Below are 18,917 nucleotides of genomic sequence, written 5' to 3' on the forward strand. Positions count from 1 at the left end.
GCCCGGTGCCGGGAGCCAATCAGAAAGCTTGAACAGTGAAATCAATGATTGGCTGAAGCTCAGCATGTGATGTGTGCTGTTCTCCCTGCCGGCTTTCATCATAAGAGCAAAACAAGAGTCGTAGGGGCAAAACGGGCAGTCAATTGAAAAACGTCATAAGTGGTGTCCAACAGAAGTCGAGTGTCGTAAGCCTGAGGACTCCCTGTACAATGGAGAAGATGGAATGTTTGCTGGCTGATTGGATGGATGACCTCCATGAAAAGAAAACACGTGTGAGTTTAAGCTTGATTCAGGAGAAGGCCAAAAGCCTGTATAACGATTTAAAGGAAAGAGAGGGAGAGAGCTCAGCAGCAGAAAAGGAGACCTTCCATGCTAGTCATGGGTGATTCCACAGATTTCAGAAGCGTGCCAATCTACATAATGTAAAACTCACAGGAGAAGTGGCTAGTGCGGATGAAGAAGCAGCTGAAATGTTTCCTACACAGCTAAACACAATTGTTTTGGAAGGTGGCTGCTCTCCAAAACAAGTTTTTAATGTTGACGAGATGGGCCTTTAGTGGAAGAAGATGCCAACGAAGACTTACATTTCTCATGACAAGAAGACTGCTTCTGGATTCAAAACCTTAAAAGACCGCTTAACCCTTCTGCTTCGGGGAAATGCAGAAAGTGATTATAAGCTGAAGCCCTCGCTTGTCTACCACAGTGAAAACCCAAGAACAATGAGGGGCTACATCAAGTCTCATCTCCCTGTGATTTGGAAGTTGAATAGAAAGGCCTGGATGACATGCAGTATTTTCCGTTTGTAGACCATGCTGTCCCTGAATTTAAGGCTTACTGTCAGAAGGAAAATTTGGCCTTTAAGATTCTCCTTCTGCTGGATAACACAAGCGTCCAGGAACTGGACTATGAAGCCCTCTGCCCAAACATCAATGTCCTATTTTTGCCACCCACATCGTTGCTGCAGCCTATGGACCAGGGTGTATTGGCCACGTTCAAGGCTTATTACCTACAGAGGATGTTCTCCGTGCTGATTAAGGAGATGGCAGATGAAGGAAAGCCCAGTGTAAAGGAGTTTTGGAAGTCCTACAACATCTTGAACAGCATGGAAAACATTGACGCATCATCGGAAGAGGTCACTTCGCAATGTATGAACGGCGTTTTGCGCTGTGCGATGCCACATGCTGTCCACAGCTTCACGGGATTTGATGCCATTTCTGCTCTCGAGCAAGAAATTGTCAATTTGGCGAAGGATATTGGCTTTGAGGAAGTGGAGGAAGATGATGTACAGGAGTTGTTGGAGTCTCACGCTGAGCAACTGACAAGTGAGGAACTGATTGAGCTGGACAGTTGGACCAACAACGGATACCTGAAGAAAGCAAGGATGATGATGATGACGTAGGGCAGGAAGCCAGGAGTCTGAGGACAAAGAATCTCTCCCATTTCTTTGGGTTGCTAGATGAGATGACAAAAATCATACAGAGTGGTGATCCTTTTCATGAACGGTCTGCCAAAGTCTCCAGGGCTCTCAGTGATGCAGTGGCTTGCTACAGGGAGAGCTATCATTCAAAGAGTCAAGCAGGACTTCTGCAACCAAAAAGCCAGCCCAAGAAAACCCAGCCACTACTCCTACCTAAGTTTAGCATAATTGACATTGTTTTATACTGTACTACTGTACTATATTTACCGTATTAAAATGTTCTATATGTTTGAACAGTGTTAGTAGTGTTCTTCATTATTTTATTCAATGTTTTGTGTGTAAAATGTGTGCTGTATAACCTGTCAGTGTGAAAACGTACACCATTTACGTGAAAAGGGCATTGTCATAGGCGAGTGTGGTGAAGTTGTGAACACATCCCCCTCTTATTCCATTATTTCTCATGGGGAAAAATTCCCCAGTATACGTCATTTCGATATCCATCGTCCTTTTCAAGAACACAACCCCAATGTATACAGCGGACCCCCTGTATTCATCATTCTGTGTTATACATGCATACTTATATGCAGTGAACTACAGCATAATAGATGTGGCACATGCTTGTTCAGATTGTTTTTAATGATGGGAAGATTTTAATTTCTAACATGGCTGAATTGTGCTAGGCACTACTCTCTATGTAGAGTGCGTTATATTCGACCTATGATGATCTGTTCCTCACCACCACAGTAGAGCTCTTCCAGGAGTTCTAGAAGACACTCTCTCTTCTACTCTCTTGCCCAGATCTCTGGGAGGCTTTCCGAGGGGTGAATAACTTTTACATTGAAAATTCTCCCTCTTAAATCTCATTTTCCTATATAAAACATTCTCCTTTTCATTTCATTCCACATTCTTCATTCATTGTATCATGGTCTGAAGCTTGTGAGACATTCTTCTGTTGCTGTCTCCAAAAAGAATGATTTCCTCCATCCCTCAAAGTTTTTGAGCTCTCTTCCCCTCTGCTTTCCATGATCTAACTTGCTTTGTCATTTTACATCAGAGTAAAATTTTCACAAGCACTTAAGTGATTTAGGAGCCTATCTCCCATTTTCAAAAGTGATTCATGAGTCTGTGTCAGGGGTCGGCAATCTTACAGCAGTGGTGTGACGAGTCTTCATTTATACACTCTTATTTAAGTCTTCGCGTGCCAGTATTACATTTTAACATTTTTTAGAAGGTCTCTCTATAAGTCTATAATATATAACCAAACTACTGTTATATGTAAAGTAAACAAAGTTTTCAAAATGTTTCAGAAGCTTTATTTAAAATTAAATTAAAATGCAGATCTTATCAGTTTAGTGTGATCCTTGCCCTTGCTTTTCCTTGCTGAGTTTTCCAATGTCTGGCACGTATTTAGATACTTTAAGCTGCACACAGGCTTCTATGTGATCACTTGTTAACCAGCTCCAAGAGGGACAGAGGACAGATTTTATGTGTGAAAATTCCTCTCCACACAGGTATGTGGATCCAAATGCTGAAAGCATTGGAAACGCAATTTTCTTCAAACAGTTTCACTGGCAGGGATGTCCAGCAGGTCAGAATAGAGGCCCCATGATTTCTCTCAGTAGCTTCAAGTGCGCTCCGCAGATCCACAAACTTTGATGTCCACAATTCTGAGCTTTTTAACTGAATGAGCTGCATTTCAAAATCTTCAACACCCATCCACTGAAATACAGACAAATCCAAGACGCTTTCGTTGAACTTTTCAGGTTTAATTAGAAAAGAAAGCATTGGGCCAAATTACTGGAAATCTTGAAATCTGTCAGAAAATTTTGATTCCAGTTCTTGCATGTACTTTCCAGTCTCATCGATACTGACAGTGCAACATGTCGATAGCTCTTTTATGAGTTGGAAGTAGCGGAAAGTAGAAGTTTAAATATCCCTGGAAAAAACTGCTAGTTTCACAAAAAATGCTTTCCGGGCTTCATAAAGATCCAGAACTGTTTGTCCTGCACCCTGGAGACAGAGGTTGAGTTCGTTTAGGTGAGCAGTGATATCGGTTAGAAACATGAGCCCTTACACAGCCATTTGTCATCATCCAGTTCGGGGTAGTTTTGTTCTTTTTCTGACAAAAAGGCCTTGATTGCATCAAAACAGTTTACAGAGCGCACCAAAACCTTGCCACGACTTAGCCACCTAATGTTGCTGTGAAGTGGAATGTCCTTATAAGCACTGTCCATCTCTTCTAGCAGTGCTTAAATCTGTCTGTGAGTCAAAGCAGACTGAGCAACAAGGAAATTCACAATTTGCACCACTGTATTCATCACCTTATTAAGCTCTGAATTAGAAATTTTAGCACACAGGTTTTCTTGATGGATGATACAGTGAAATTTGACGGTCGGATGGCCAATTTGATCTTCAAGTTACTTTACAAATCCCTTCTGTTTTCCGACCATGGTAGGAGCACCATCTCTTGTCACATAAAATATTATTCTGATGTCAACTCCTCATTCTTCAAAATGGTCTACAAAACTTTCCAATATATCTTCCCCCTTTGTTGTGCCATGCAGGGGTTTTGGGCAACAAAGTTCCTCTTGGATTTCATTGGAAGCACAATATCTTGCAACAACTGCCAAACGCAGAACGTCGTTTATATCCACGCTTTCATCAACTGCAACACTAAACACTGCTGTGTCTTTCAGTGCAGTCCTCTGCTTTTCCTTAATGTTTTCTGCCATTTCACATATGCATCTCTCAACTGTTCTGGCAGAGATGGGCAGTTCTTTTATTTTAGATATGATTGCATCTTTATTTGGCAAATCATTGAACAAAATCTCCAAACTGCTGAGAAAAACTTCTTTTATATATTCCCCAAACGGCTTTCCATTTTTTGCAATGCACTGTGCAATCTTGTAACTTTCTTCTGTCGCTTGATTTTTACTTACACTTAAGCTTTTAAAAACACTGCTTTGCTTCTTATAGGCTGCTACTGCCTTTTTGATTGCTTCATCAAGAAAGGGTTTTTTGTGCTTTGTTTCAAAATGTCGTCAAACACTTGATATGCGACAAACAAAATTTTCATAACAGAAAGCACAAATAGCATGGTCCTTCTTTTCAATAAATCCAAATGTGTCTGTCCAAGCAGGCTGAAATGATCGGACATCTAGCTTCACTTTCTTAGGACCTGCCATTTTGTCAAATGTTCCCTTCAACTCTCAGTGGGGAAAAAAATGGCGATAGAAGGCAGGCACAAGGTCAAACGCAGTGTGGTCTGATATAAGCAATTTTAAGATGGGGAAGCTGCACAATGGGCCATGGCGGGGAGGCTGCAGAGCAGCAATCCAAGGCCAGGAGCAGAGCCCAGGGTGGCCTGCAGGGACTCCAGGCCAGAAAGCAGGCTGAGGAAGGCTGGAGATCCAGACCCCAGCTGGCAGGAGGTCAGCAACTGGAACCCCAGATCGGCAGCTGAGGTGAATGGAGTTGGCGGATGGTAGGGCTGAGCAGAGCCGGAGGCCTGGACCCTGTCTGGAAGGGGGCCTGCGCAAGGTGAGCCAGCCGGGGCAGCGGCAGGGACGGACCCCGGATGGCAAGAGGCCAGCAGCCGGAACGACTGAGCGGCTCAGCCCATTCTGCTCTGCGGTTTCAGCCTGACTCCTGCCAGCTGGGGGTCTCAGCCCTCTGCCAACCTGGGGTTCCTTCCCCCAGGCCAGCAATGGGCGCTGAGTGGGACTGGTGGCAGGACCCCAGCTGGCAGGAGCCGGCGGCATTAAAAATCAGCGGCATTAAAAATCAGCTCGCGTGTCACCTTTGGCACGCGTGCCGTAGGTTGCCGACCCCAGTCTATGTCCTGTTGAAAGTCACTAGAATGCCAAAACCTCCTGTGTCTTTGGTTTCCTTTCTTAATAGTACCTCTTCTAACAATATGATTCTTTTCTTTCTCCTACTTTTGTATATTGACTTTATTAGAAACTATCAGTTGTTGACTTCTTTTGTTTTTCAATTGATTGCAATTTATTGTTTTGTTACTGTGTCCCTCAGTTATCCTTACTCATTGCTTTGAATCAAAGGCACCATGTAAACAAATAAAATGTAGTCTAATATAATATTGTACTCTAATGGATTCTTTTCAGTCTCTTTTCTTGGCAATCCTATCATTCCTATCCTGAGACTGAGTAATGAAATCATGGGAGTTGTTACCCAAAAGGGTTGCTGTCTTCCTTACTTTACTCTCATGCACAGCATCTAAGTAGTATAAAAGTAAATTGTGCGCTTCTATGAGAAAATAATCTGTAGTGTGCAACTGGTTACTTTTCAGATCCGGAAGTTAGTAACTTGTCCTGTTATTGAAAGTAACTGTGAAACAAGCTTGCTCTGACTAGATTTCATACAGTTAATTTTAAAACGTGCCACATCAAATGTTTGGTGTTTTCCTATCTGGCGTCCTTTTGTGCCACAGCTAATATTTCCAAATTATATTTATGCATTCAATGTGTAACAGAATGTTCCCCTTGTCCTACAACGTCTTTATTGTCATTAGTGTTTTTATTTGTTTGTTTTGTTAGGTTTTCCTTTCTTTCAAATAAAAGTAAAATAATTATCTGAAATTCTGCTTTATTTAAGCCTTGTAAATCCATTTAGTTACTTCTTTTATCTGTTTCCCTTTTATTGTCCTTCATTTGTTCTTTTGTTGTGAAAATATCTAATAAACATAAATATTAGAAAGAAAATAAGAGGTTAATAAAACATTTTATTGCTATATGGCTTGATCGAGGATAAGGGGCTATTTCTTTTTTATTATTCATTTTATTTCTTACGATCAAGACATTTTTCATTCATTTTGATTGGTAGTGAGTCCCCAGAAAGTGATGAGAAATTAGCAGAGAAGATTTTCAGTCAGATGCAGGCGCTCTTTTTGTTTCCCTGATAACATTCATGCATTTGACCTTCATTAGGGAAAGACATTTATCACCAGCACCATCTAGCCATCTGTTACTATACTTGTCCTCTGTTGTACATGTTCTTGTAAACTGAAGTATTATGGATCACTTTAGGCTTATAACCCAAGTAAACAGTTATGAAGGATGTTGATGATAACTCAAGAACTCATCCGCAACAGAGTGTTGCAGTTTGTAATATGGTTAAAGTAAGGACCACAAATCACTCTTAATAGTGTTTCACAGTCATTATCTCAATGACGCTGGCCTCTTCAGGTCTGCACCACAGAGCAAATCTCTGTACAGTGTGTACATGCACAAGTGGACCTGCTTTAGTACTGATGCTTTTACTAAGATAGGCTTTGCATCATTGGAGACCCAACTATTAGGATAGACCAGTGATTCTCAACCTATTTACCACTGTGGACCGGATATGCAGCTCTCTGTGTGTTATGTTGGCCATATTCACACAATATACTACCTCTATGGCCCTGAGGATATCGCATGGGCCACAGCTGTGTGCTGATTGGGCCACAAGCGGCCTGCAGGCCTTGGGTTGAGAACCACTGGGATAAACATTTGTGCAGAGGGGATGGGCCTTGGTGAAGATTTTTAATCATGGGGGTTAGAGGTTTGTGTGAAAATATCAGCTTTGTGGACTGGCTTCTTTTGTTTGAAGAAAAGTTATTGGTTTTAATTTTAACTATACGTGGGTGCCAAGAGCCTGAGATAAGCATTTGTTTGTTTTGTATGTTGAAATGACACTGCGTAAATAAATAAGATTTTACATATGTGATAATAGTTTAGTCATACGCATTTTGTTACATTGCTGTTCAAAGTGTGTTGATTTATCAACTGTATGTTTGTGGGGCACAGCATATCTAATAGCAGATCTCTCATTTTAAAAAACTAATTCTGCTTCGCTCTTTCCAATCTTCAGGACTGATGGCTACTGTTTCACCATGGTAGAAGAAGATGAATCCGGAGGACGTACAATTGCTTCAGGATGCCTAGGCTTAGAAGGCTCAGACTTCCAATGCCGAGTAAGAAAACAGTTATGATCAAGGTTTGGTCTAGGTATTGTGATAGTTTTCATTCAGCTGCAGTGTAGTCAGGATAAATGCATGCATCTGCTGCTTTGAATTTTGGTCACGTGGGGGATGTGCCCTCTGAATGTTGAGGAAATGGCATCTGCTCCCCAAAACTCTTGCTGCTACTTCAAGCACACAGTATTGTTAGTTAACTAATATTAGTCTGTGCTTTCCTGGTGAAACTACCACTCGGGTAATTACATTCTGATTCTCTAAATTCCCCCTGCAGCTTGAATTAGGTAACACAGTCTTTACTTCCTTTCCTAAAAGGCTGTGTGCTGCGTAGTAGTGTGTCGTAAAAAAGTTGCTGTTTTCACAGAAGTTTGTTACATATCACTGATGTGTAACGTGAGTCCTGTATGTGTAGACGGTCATCCAATCAGTAAATGTGGGGAAGGTATTATAGTTCCAGGAAGAGAAATGTGTTTCCATTTCATGTACTGCAATCAACGTCTCACCCTACACAGCAATTCTCTTTTGTGTTTGCATGTTTAACACAGAGAAATCACTCAGGGTTAAATCCCCAGCTGTTCCATGCAAACCTCAACAGGACGGTGGAGGGAGGACAGCAGGTGGAATGAAGATGACTCTGAGTACATCCACACTGCAAAATAAAACAACAAAAGACCACAACCATGGCAGTGATTCTCAAAGCCTGGGTCAACAGACTTGGGCTCTTGCTACAGGGTGTTGAATAAGGGCACAGGTAAGAATAGCAATGTAGACACTTCTGCTCGGGCTGGAGTCCAGGCATTGATACTGTACCCCTTGCTGAATTTCAGAGCCTAGGCTTCAGCCCAAGCAGGAACATCTACGTTGCTGTTTTTAGTCCTGTAGTGTGAGCCCAAGTCAGTTGACCGGGGCTCTGAGACTGGCTGCCGCATTTTTTTGTTTGTTTGCAGTGTAGATGTTCCCTAAGTAATCTTTCTGCTCCTACAACCAAATCTGGGCCTATCCAGCGGCCAAACCAGCTATTGGTTCAAGTTAGAGCAGGCTAAGGGTTGCTCTTATTTTCACCAGCTTGTAATAAACTCATAGGAGCCATTATTCCAGTAAATATCTCCAAAGTATAGTGCACTGTGTTCTGTCCCCTCCTGCTCCCTCTTCATACCCTTCATAAATCTGTTTCGCTGGGGGTTGACTACATTGGCTTTAAGCCATCTGAGTATTCCCCTACATGAAGGGAATCATGCGCTAAAGCCAAGATTTTCAAAAATAGGAGTCTAAAATGGGGCTTCTAAGTGCTTACCAAATAAGCAGCCACACTTTCCAAAATGACAAGCATCCTAAAGTCTCTGCTGAATTCAGGCCTGACGTTAGGCATCTGTTTCTGGAAATCTTGGCCTTAGGGCAAAATTCTGTCTGCTTTGCTCTGGAAAGTGGGACAGAGGATCAGGCCCTCAGTCTCACTGTACATGAACATGAAATCTGTCTGCCCCTGAATTCAATTGGAATGCTTGAATAATGTAACACTAACGCACACGTTCTCTCGCAGCTCTTCTGTACGCTGTTACGGCCAAATACATCTTTGTATAATTGTAATGACTTCACTGGAATTTCACATGGGATGAATTTGTTCTTTGATGTTTAAATGGCTTTATTAGGATGGCCCAAATCCTTATTGCAGTCATATTCAAAATCCTTCACTGGTTGTGATGCTGTTTACCATGTCAGGTCTGTCTCTTTCTCCAGCGCCCAAACAACAGTGTCTGTTTAAAAGACCAAAGTTGCTCACAGAATTCTCTGTGAATTTCTCTGTTGCAGGATACACCCATAATACATCACAGAAGAACTATTGCATGCTGCACAGATGAAGATTTCTGTAATGAAAACCTTCACCCTACGCTGCCACCACTGAAAAACAGAGGTAAGAAAAGAGAATTAGATGAGCTTCATGGAAAAACAATATTTTTTTGTATCCTGTAGCTGTTCTGGTAATATACGGAAAGAGTATCTACTTGGTTGTTGCTGATATTCACCTCTATTTGTATTCCCATCATGCCTACAGGCATCAGTCAAGGATCAGAGACCCGTTGCACGAGGTGCTGTGTGTAGTAAAGTAACAGTTCCTGCTCCAAAGAGCTCACAGTCTAGGGGTATGGCTACACTTGAAATTTCAAAGGCTGCCGCGGCAGCGCTTTGAAGTGTGAGTGTGGTCGGAGCGCCAGCGCTGCACGTAAACCACATCCTCTACGGGTGTAGCTTGCAGCGCTGGGAGCCGCGCTGCCGCACTGATTACACTGAGGCTTTACAGTGCTGTATCTTGCAGCACTCGGGGGTGTTTTTTCACACCTCTGAGCGCTGTAAAGTGCCAGGGTAGCCATACCCTAGGTTAGGCTGGGGCAGGGATCATCTCTTACTGTGTTTGTATAGTGCTTAACACGGGATGGGGGGGTGGGGTTGACTTACTGAGGCCTCTAGCGGCTCATGCCATACAAATATAAAATAACAATTATGAATGCCGTCTGTCGTTGCAAAAGATTGTTCTTTGTAGCTACATAACAGTTTCAGAATGACACTTGGGACCAGATCCTCAGATGCTATAAATCAGCGTAGTTCCACTGAAGCCAGTGGAACTAATGACGATTTATAGCCGCCAATAGTCTGGCCCTCAGAAAATAAGGTCTAGGCGTTACCATGAACTCTGTGTTTCAGAGGTATAGAACAAACAATAGAGTAACACTCTGCACAAATGCATTTCCAGGCCTGGTTGGAAGTTATACAATATTTTTATTTTTAATATACAGCAGTTCCTGGGTAAGCACGACATGTATAGTCATTGGCATAGCTGCGGTGTCTGACTTATGTGGTCAGCATCAAATTTGGTCGTAGGAGACAGAATTTCCAATTTTTTTGGTGTTGCGTGTTAAAAGCTGAGAACAAACTTTGGACCATAGCATTGAACAGTAAATAGGACCTGTTTCATATCTCAGTCTAAACACATTACTTATGTAATTACTTACCCACACACACCCCACATATGCATATAGAAAGGACTATTCCTGCAGTTCTTACTTATATAAGGGCTTACTTCATTGGGATTCTGCACAGCAGGGCTACAGGATTGGGCCCATAAAATTTAATATGTAAAATAATTCAGCATTGACTGGGGAGCCATGAGATCACTGAAACCTCATAAAATTCTGACTCCCAAAATAAGAACTCTGTCATTTTGTTGATCTTTATTAAGAGAAAAAAAGTGACTTGGACAGAGAAAATGCCAGAAGTACGTACGTTTGTATAGTATATGAATAATATAATTTTATTTTGGAAAATCAAGTCCATGATTTTTCCCCCACACGCTGGTTGAATTAAACCCTGCAGATTCAAAATGGAGCAACCTTGTTCTAACTTGTCTGTTTCCTTGGTTTTATATTACATTTTCCATTCCAGCCTAAACTGGATGGAAATGTAAAAATCAGGTAGTTAGCATAGTCAGCTATCTATCTACTGCTTATGCAAAAATGCAAGTTCTTTTGCTAATGCCAAATTTTCCTTTTTTTTTTCTTTTTTTTTTTGGCGGGGGCAGAGGACACTGAAGGACTAAGGTGACAGCCAGCTAAGATGAAATAGCAGAGAGAGTATTTTTGAATACATTATTAGATGAATAGCTTTTGAGCTGCTTGAATACTGCAAAACTAGTTGTTTAATTTGTTATTTGACAAATGTCAGTATGTTCATTTAAGGTAATTCCTCCAGCACTAGTAGCTAGATAGCAAATGGTGGCTGTAATTTTAGAGCCTGCTTCAGATAATGTAGCTCTATAGCCTGTAGCTGTGAAACAGCACCAAAGTCAGCCCCTTTTTGAAAGCAGTATGGTCAGCTGTGATTCTTGGTGCCAGAAGCCAGGGTAGCTTGCCACTGTTCTATCACAATCTGAACACTCACCAGCAATTTAGACTTTGAATTCTCCCACTAGCCATATTAATATATCACAGTTGACGAGTTCTGTGTTAATAACCCATTCTTCCTGTCCTCCTGTTTTTAAATGTGGTGCGGTGACTCTCAGAATTATTATCAAGATTTAACATAAACAGTGATATTAAAATAAATAATTAAAATTAAAAATGGACTTGTTGAAACAAAAACTCCACTAGATTTGATGCAAAAATGTATGTTGTTTGGTATTTTAAAACATACAGACTCCTGATCAGGAACTTTTTACCAAGGTCATATCTCAGGAGAAACCGGGGTCTGGTGAGGTCCTTCAGCCTTAGGTCAAAGGTTGCTAACTAGAAATTAACCCTGCACAGAATTATCATCTACAGATACATGCAATTTGTGTTCTGAAAGCATTTCCTGGAAGGGACTCACTCATTAACCGTGAACAGAATGAAGCAGCAGATACATGAAAGTATCAGAGAGAAGAATTAAAATTAATCAAGCCAGAGAACTATCTTTGTGTCAAGCAGGAAGGAAAAACACAACAGCAGCTAAATCCATTTCTGGACAGTGTTCTGGTGCATCCTGCAGTACTAGTAGAATAAAAATACCCTGGAGATAACATGGAGTCCCCTTGCTAGTCATGCAGCCGCCTTATTAAGGAAATGAGAATAATAATCATGTCTGAAAGGACACCTCTCTTTTAAACAATAAAAATATTACTGGAAATCCCAGTGAAAGTGCAGACTGAAAGCAGATGAGAACAAATATGTCTTTACTGATTTAAAGCCTTTATAAGCAGAAGTGGTGGTGCCACCATGTCTGGCTCCCTGCCTGTAGAGCTACTGATGAATGGGCACAGGAATGATTGGAGGAATGATGATGGGATCTGATGTGTGCACACAAGTCTCCAAGCCTCAGATTTCACTGCCGTTTTACCCAGATTATATGAATACTGTGAACTGGAAGAAACTGGGGAGGCAGGAGAATCTTCTGTGCATTTGATATGCTGCCTCTACCCGAAACCCATTTTGCTGTTTTAAATAGACGTTTCAGCAGAGTGCCGTAGATGACAAAGTGAAATGGGGCTGGAGGGAAGCACTAGAACTATCTGAAAGGCTCTTGAGTGTTATTGAAGATATTTTCTAGAGAAACTGTTTCTTCTGTTATCATCTCTCCCTCCCTGTACTGAAGACAATGTAGAAGAGCTTCAGTAATGTATTGCTTGTTTGTTAGGGATCCCTCGCATAACTCATTGTAGTCTTCTAAAAAAATAATAAAATCCTGCTTATTTTCATAACCTCACAGCTTGGTTTGGCTTGAGTTGATAACTTACAAAACATTAGGAAGCACTGGGTCTAAGTCCAGTGCCCAGATCACAAAAATTAGTGCAAATTGGCACCCTTTTCAGTCGCAGATGAGAGGCCAAGTTTGAAGACTGAACCACCTGCCTCTCTGCCATTCCCAGGAAATAGCCCCAGCAGGTTTGCGCTGAGGCAGACAGAGAAGTTTGCATGGCTGCTTTGTATGCAGCACCTGTTCTGTGGACAAAGGGAGGACTTCAGTGTCCAGGGGAAGTCAGTCTAGCACCTTTCATCAGCCTAAATTGTATCATAGAAAGATAGGGCTGGAAGGGACCTTGTGAGATGGTGTTTGTCCAACCTGTTCTTAAAAACCTTCGGTGAGGGGGATTCCACATCCTGCTTTGGAAGACAGTTTCAGAGCTTCACTACCCTTATAGTTAGAAATGTTTTCCTAATATCTAACCTTAGTCTCCCTTGCAGCAGATGAAGCTCATCACTTCTTGGCCTACTTTCAGTGGACACAAAGAACAGTGATCACCATCCTCTTTTTAAGAGTCCTTAACGTATTTGAAGACTGTTATCAGGTCTCCCATTAGTCTTCTTTTTTCAGGGTTAAATGTGCCCAGTTTTTTTAACCTTTACTCCTAGGTCAGGTTTTCTAAACCATTTATCATTCTTGTTGCTCTCCTCTGGACTCTGTGCAATTCGTCCGCATCTTTCCTTAAGTGTGGCACCCAGAACTGAACACAGTACGCCAGCTGCGGCCCACCGGTGCCAAGTAGAGCGGAACAGTTACCTCCCACGTCTTCTATACACCGCAAAATGACATTAGGCTTTTTCACAAGTGCATCACATTATTGACTCATAATTTCTGATCCACAGTAACCCCAGATCCTTTTTAGCAATACTACCACATAGCCAGTTGTTCCCCATTTTGCAGTTGTGCATTAATGTTTCCTTTCTAAGTGAAGTACTTTGCACTTGTCTTTATTGAATTTCTTTTTTTCTTTCAGAATAAATCCCCAATATGTCAGGGTTGTTTTGAATTCTAATTGTGCCCTCCAAAGTGTTCGCATCCCATCCTAGCTTGGTGTCCTCCACAAATGTTATAAGTGTACTCCCCACTTCATTATCCAACTCATTAATGAAAATATTGAATAGTATCAGACCCAGGATTGACCCCTGTGGGACATCGCTAGATCTTCCCAGTTGGACAGAGAGCCATTTTTGATTATTCTCTGACATTTAAAAATAAAGGTTTTTAAGCATTTTTTCTTTACATTTTGATGAACACGTGTTAACTGGTTTCCAAAACCCCCAAATGAGCAAACAAGCTAAATCTCGCCAGAGTAATTTAAAAACATGTTTGAATTCTGGGCAGATAACTCACTCATTTGCCATCATTATTGCCTTGCATAACATGTTGGTAAACATGAAGGACTCCAGAAAGATGTTTATTCTTAGGGCCAGTTTCATCCCTACTGTGTGCCTGGTGCATCTTTAATAAAGCCTTGTGTAATATTGTTTTAGAAACAACCTTCTGATCTAAGGTAATAACTTTCATTGCTGTAACTAGTTCAGCCTCCCTCACTTTTGTAGGCTAAAATGCAAAACTTGTCTTTAGACTCCCTTTTATCTTTAAGTGCTTTCTGGGATTTTTCTTTTTTTCTTTCTCCCACACAAATGCCTTTGATCACAGAAAAAATGTAATTTTCAAGTGTGGCTTTCTAAAGTTGGGGCCACTATAAAGGGCCTTAGAGTTGCAGAGCACTTGCACTTTTATGCAAGTGCCTAAATAGGCATTTTAGGTGGCTGACTTTGGGTACCCAAGTTTGGCAGAGTTCTTTATTCCATTTTATGTGTATACAGTTTTATACACACACAATCCATTTATAATATTAAAGAAGAGGGAGTTTAACTGTGAGCTCATTACAGTTTCTGATGGGTGTAACTCCATTTACCTGAATAGAGTCACTTCTTGGTTTAGTGCTGGTGTACACGAGATCAGAACTGAGCCCTGTATGTGTGGCACTCAACACTCGTGCTAAAAATGGCTAGCCCAGTTTTTATTGTAACATGTTCTATGAAACCAGAAACCTCTTACTGCAAACGTATTTCCATATTCTCCAGAGTATGTAGAATTCTCCCCCTATACTCTGCATACTCTGTTTAGCCTCTCCTGGGCTAATATAAACCATGAAATAGAATCTTCGCCCCCTGAACTGTCACTTCTTTCACAGAGAGAACTGGACTCCCCAGTGGGTTCTCAGTTTCAGCTCCTAGCACACTTTGACAGTCCAGGTAGAAACGTGCCGCTCTGATGAGAATGTTTAATGCTCCAGGAGCAGGTAATGTCAGGTTTAATCTCTGTTCATGATGGGCAGGAAAGGAAACAGTTGGAAGCAAAGATGGGAGAGAGAACTGGATCTTTAATATAAAAGTGTATGACAGTAAGCCAAGATTCCCCTAGGATCCTTCTTGTCTCATTTTCAAGCGGTTTTAAAGAATGGCTCATCTGCAATGATACATTTTTCCACAAGTCCAAGAATAAAAAAACAAATAATTTTTCCTGCTCAAGTGCTGTGAGGACTTTAGCACTATGCTCCAGCAGGGATTAGACATCCCTTGTATATCTAAGATAGATACAGTTGGGTATATTAATTGCTTTTGTTAAGACTCTCATAGTTTTCTGAAATTAAGAAAAGTTAATTAAGATAAAGAGGCACCAAATTAGTCTGTGTCCTAGCTGACAAGATATGTACGATGCAGGACTATAAATCCCAGGTTTGAGGTGGTGGGGGGTTAGTGAATTGGTCATGAGGGGCTAAATACTCCCTTGCAAACTCAGTCAAAAGCGCTAGCATTACCAGTTAGCGCTTTAAAGGCTGCAGGATCAGTCAGGCCTTCGATTGCTGTTCCATGTGCTGCGTTTGAGAGCTAAAGAAGGAGCATATAAAATGGCTCTGAAATCAAGTGATACATTACACAAATGTTTCAGTAGAAAAGAAAGGGAACAATTCTGTTGCTTAATACGTTTATAAATTCTTGTATGTCTTTTTACATGTGGAACTAAACCCAGGAAGGCAAAATGTATTTTACACCCAACCTAATGTGAAAGACATCTCAGGTGTGAGAGAGTAGTGTTGACTTCTAAGACAAAAATACAGCCATTGTATAAAGCTTTTTTTATTTTTAACCAGATTTTGTTGAAGGAAACATTCACCATAAGGCCTTGCTGATCTCAGTGACAGTTTGCAGTATACTCCTGGTACTTATCATCATATTCTGTTACTTCAGGTAAGTTGGAAGTATTTAAACTTTGCTTCAGATTTCTTCCCCCGCCTCCTGGCTTATGAACTGTAAAATTAAAAAATTAACAGGAGGGAATTGGAGAACAATAAAAAAAAACTTTGTTTATATTATAGGGAAAAACTGTATATTTTGCTAATGATGTTAAAATCACAAAGGCATCATTATAATGCCTGTAATATAGTTGGTCTTTTGTATAGCATCCTTCATAGAAAAACACTGTATAGTAAAATTCACAAAAAGAGGCAGACAGATTCAGAAGGCATAGGCAAATTCATAAAAATGCCTTTATTTGGTCATTTAGGACTATTCTCTGAATTAGGGGTTTAAAGTTGGTACCTGGCTATGCAAAATTAGACCTAAAGCATTCTAATGTTGAGAATAGATCAGAAAACAGTCGTTTAGCAAGTTTCTACATAGCATCCATTCCTCATTGTACTGTCAAGTAACTTAATTTTCACTGAAATTGTAGGCATAAAAGGCAGGAAACCAGACCTCGTTACAGCATTGGACTTGAACAGGATGAGACTTACATTCCTCCAGGGGAATCCCTGAAAGACCTGATTGAACAGTCTCAGAGCTCAGGAAGTGGGTCTGGGCTCCCTCTGCTGGTAAGAAAGGAATTAAATTTTTTAGCGTGCTGTGCTGTGCTGAGTCTTCATTTATTCGCTCTAATTTAAGGTTTCGTTGCCAGTAATACATTTTAACCTTTTTAGAAGGTCCCTTTCTATAAGTCTATAAAACTAAACTATTGTTGTATGTAAAGTAAATAAGGTTTTTAAAATGTTTAAGAAGCTTCATTTAAAATGCAGAGCCCCCCAGACCTGTGGCCAGGACCCAGGCAGTGTGAGTGCCACTGAAAATGAGCTTGAGTGCCGCCTTCAGCGCACGTGCCATAGGTTGCCTACCCCTGCTATAAGGCAAAGACACCAGCATAAAAATTCAAGGGGATTTATAGGAATTATATTTAGTATGTGAAGGAAGAATTAGGTTCTCAAATACTTAAGAATCAGAGCTCTTTAAATCCAGCTTAACCCCATAGACTTCAATGGAATGTATCAGGCTGGATTCTGATCTCATCCAATGATCTTAGATGTGTGCTTTTTATAAACAGTTAGCATTAAAAAGAATCACTGTACATTTATAAGTTGTCTCAAATATAATGGTGACTGAGACCCAATACAGTATTCCAGAGTAAAACTCATGCCTTTTCCATTCAGTTTTCTGGATAACCTGACAACCTCAGACCTCCTGCACATCATGGCATTGTGCAGAAGACTCAAACTATTTATTTTCATTTTGCAAAGTCCTGTTTAAAATCAGATTCATAGACTCTGGGACTGGAAGGGAAGTCAAGAGGTCATCGAGTCCAGTCCCCTACCTTGACAGATACCTGAAAAGGTCATGTATTCTTGTTTACAAGACAAGAATGAGCTTTGCAATTGATTCTGATTCCAAAAGTGGTGAAGTCCGTAGTTATTCTTACTGGATATGGGTGTGAGCAATTGTATAGATCCAGCTCTGGCTGCTGCTCTCACAAACCTCCCCGTATGAAACATAGCTGTCAAAGGAGATCATGGCCATTGTGCTAGAGGGGCAATCTCTCAGGTAGCCAAGGGCATTTCCATAGAGGGAGCAGGGAAACAGGACAGAGACTGCAAACTTCACAGCAACCCAGATTGTTAAGCACATGGGCTGCTGCATTTTGAACCAGGACACAGAATATTACTGTATACTCCATGGTCTTTTAATGACAGAAATAAAAAGAGAAAAGGAAAGAACCAGTACAGCTGGATGGAGCAATATGGTTTTTCGAAATGTATTTTTACCTACCAAGTATTTTTTTTTTTTTTTTTTAAACTGGGCATATATGATCCCACTGGCAGCATGAGCCTCACTCTCTTCAGCAGACTGCAGGATCTCCTGCTGAGAGAGCACACAATTCAGTTGCTGGGGCTCTGTTTGCCCTACTGTACTTCAATAAAGGAGACATTTGTACTCTTTTCTGTCCCAACTGTGTTCTGCCATACCTGGTGGCTTTGTAGTGACTAGACCAGGTCATGATTGATTTTATAAATCAGAAAATATTCCTCCTGCCCCTTTATGACTTTTTAGTTAGGCAAACAGATTTTCCTCCAATAGTGATTTTCTAAGAAAATTATAAGACTGTGAAAACAGGTCCATGATGGAAGTTGCATTGCAGCCTTAAAGCTTTTGCTATGATGAACATCATAATATATGTTTGCTGTGTTTGTCAGATAGTTACCACAGCAATATGCAGCTCAGAAGTACATAGATTGATACTTACTGTCCAAGAGAGGATGCCCATGCCTGTAACAAATATGTACAATAATGTGTGGTGAAAAACACTACCCTGCATTTTAAAAGCATTTATTTCCAGCTTCATTATTTAAATTGTTTCAGAGAACGCAAACCATACTTTTTTTTAGAACTTGTAAAATGCCAGCTTATGATAAACAATATTGTCTTTCTTTTGTAGCTTGCTTATTATATTGGATACAAAGGTTACAACAAAGCGAAACCTTAAGCAGGATAGTGTCCTTACTCTGACATTCAACCTTGTTCATTTTCTCTCTCTGATTTATTTGTATTATTCATAATTATATGGTGGTTCTTGGTCATGCCCATATATTTAAGGTAGTGTAAATGTTGCTATTATAGAGTATAAACCACTGGGAGTTGTTGGGTGGGTTTTTTAGGAGATTGTATCTCTAGCATAAAAGTTTGCTGCAGGTTGTCATTCAACTTCTAAGCCCTGCAAAGCATTTTTTACCTCAGTGGGCCTCCAAGCAGCTGCAAAACAAAAACAAAGTTCTATTCAAGCAACAGTGGAAGTAGTTTGTAAATGTTTAGCTCATCCTGTCAGAGAAGAGAAGCAAAATGCCCTATTTCCTTAGCTGACCAAACAGTTTACAATCAATCCATAACACAAAAATGTTTGTAAAATCTGTTTGTCAAACAATTT

The 18,917-nt window shown here is 40.7% G+C and overlaps 1 protein-coding gene across 1 annotated transcript in view; it reads left to right on the forward strand.

The window, feature by feature from the left end:
- BMPR1B (bone morphogenetic protein receptor type 1B) overlaps positions 1–18,917 on the forward strand; it is a 109,923-nt gene that overhangs the window by 87,023 nt on the left and 3,983 nt on the right. The window contains exons 3-6 of the mRNA XM_032762590.2: positions 7,286–7,388; positions 9,201–9,303; positions 15,823–15,919; positions 16,404–16,542. Of these exons, the coding sequence (XP_032618481.1) occupies positions 7,286–7,388; positions 9,201–9,303; positions 15,823–15,919; positions 16,404–16,542 (442 nt within the window). The remainder of the gene's footprint in view (positions 1–7,285; positions 7,389–9,200; positions 9,304–15,822; positions 15,920–16,403; positions 16,543–18,917) is intronic.

This window comes from Chelonoidis abingdonii, chromosome 5 (genome assembly GCF_003597395.2).
Source record: "Chelonoidis abingdonii isolate Lonesome George chromosome 5, CheloAbing_2.0, whole genome shotgun sequence".
In the NCBI taxonomy this organism is placed as follows: Eukaryota; Metazoa; Chordata; order Testudines; family Testudinidae; genus Chelonoidis; species Chelonoidis abingdonii.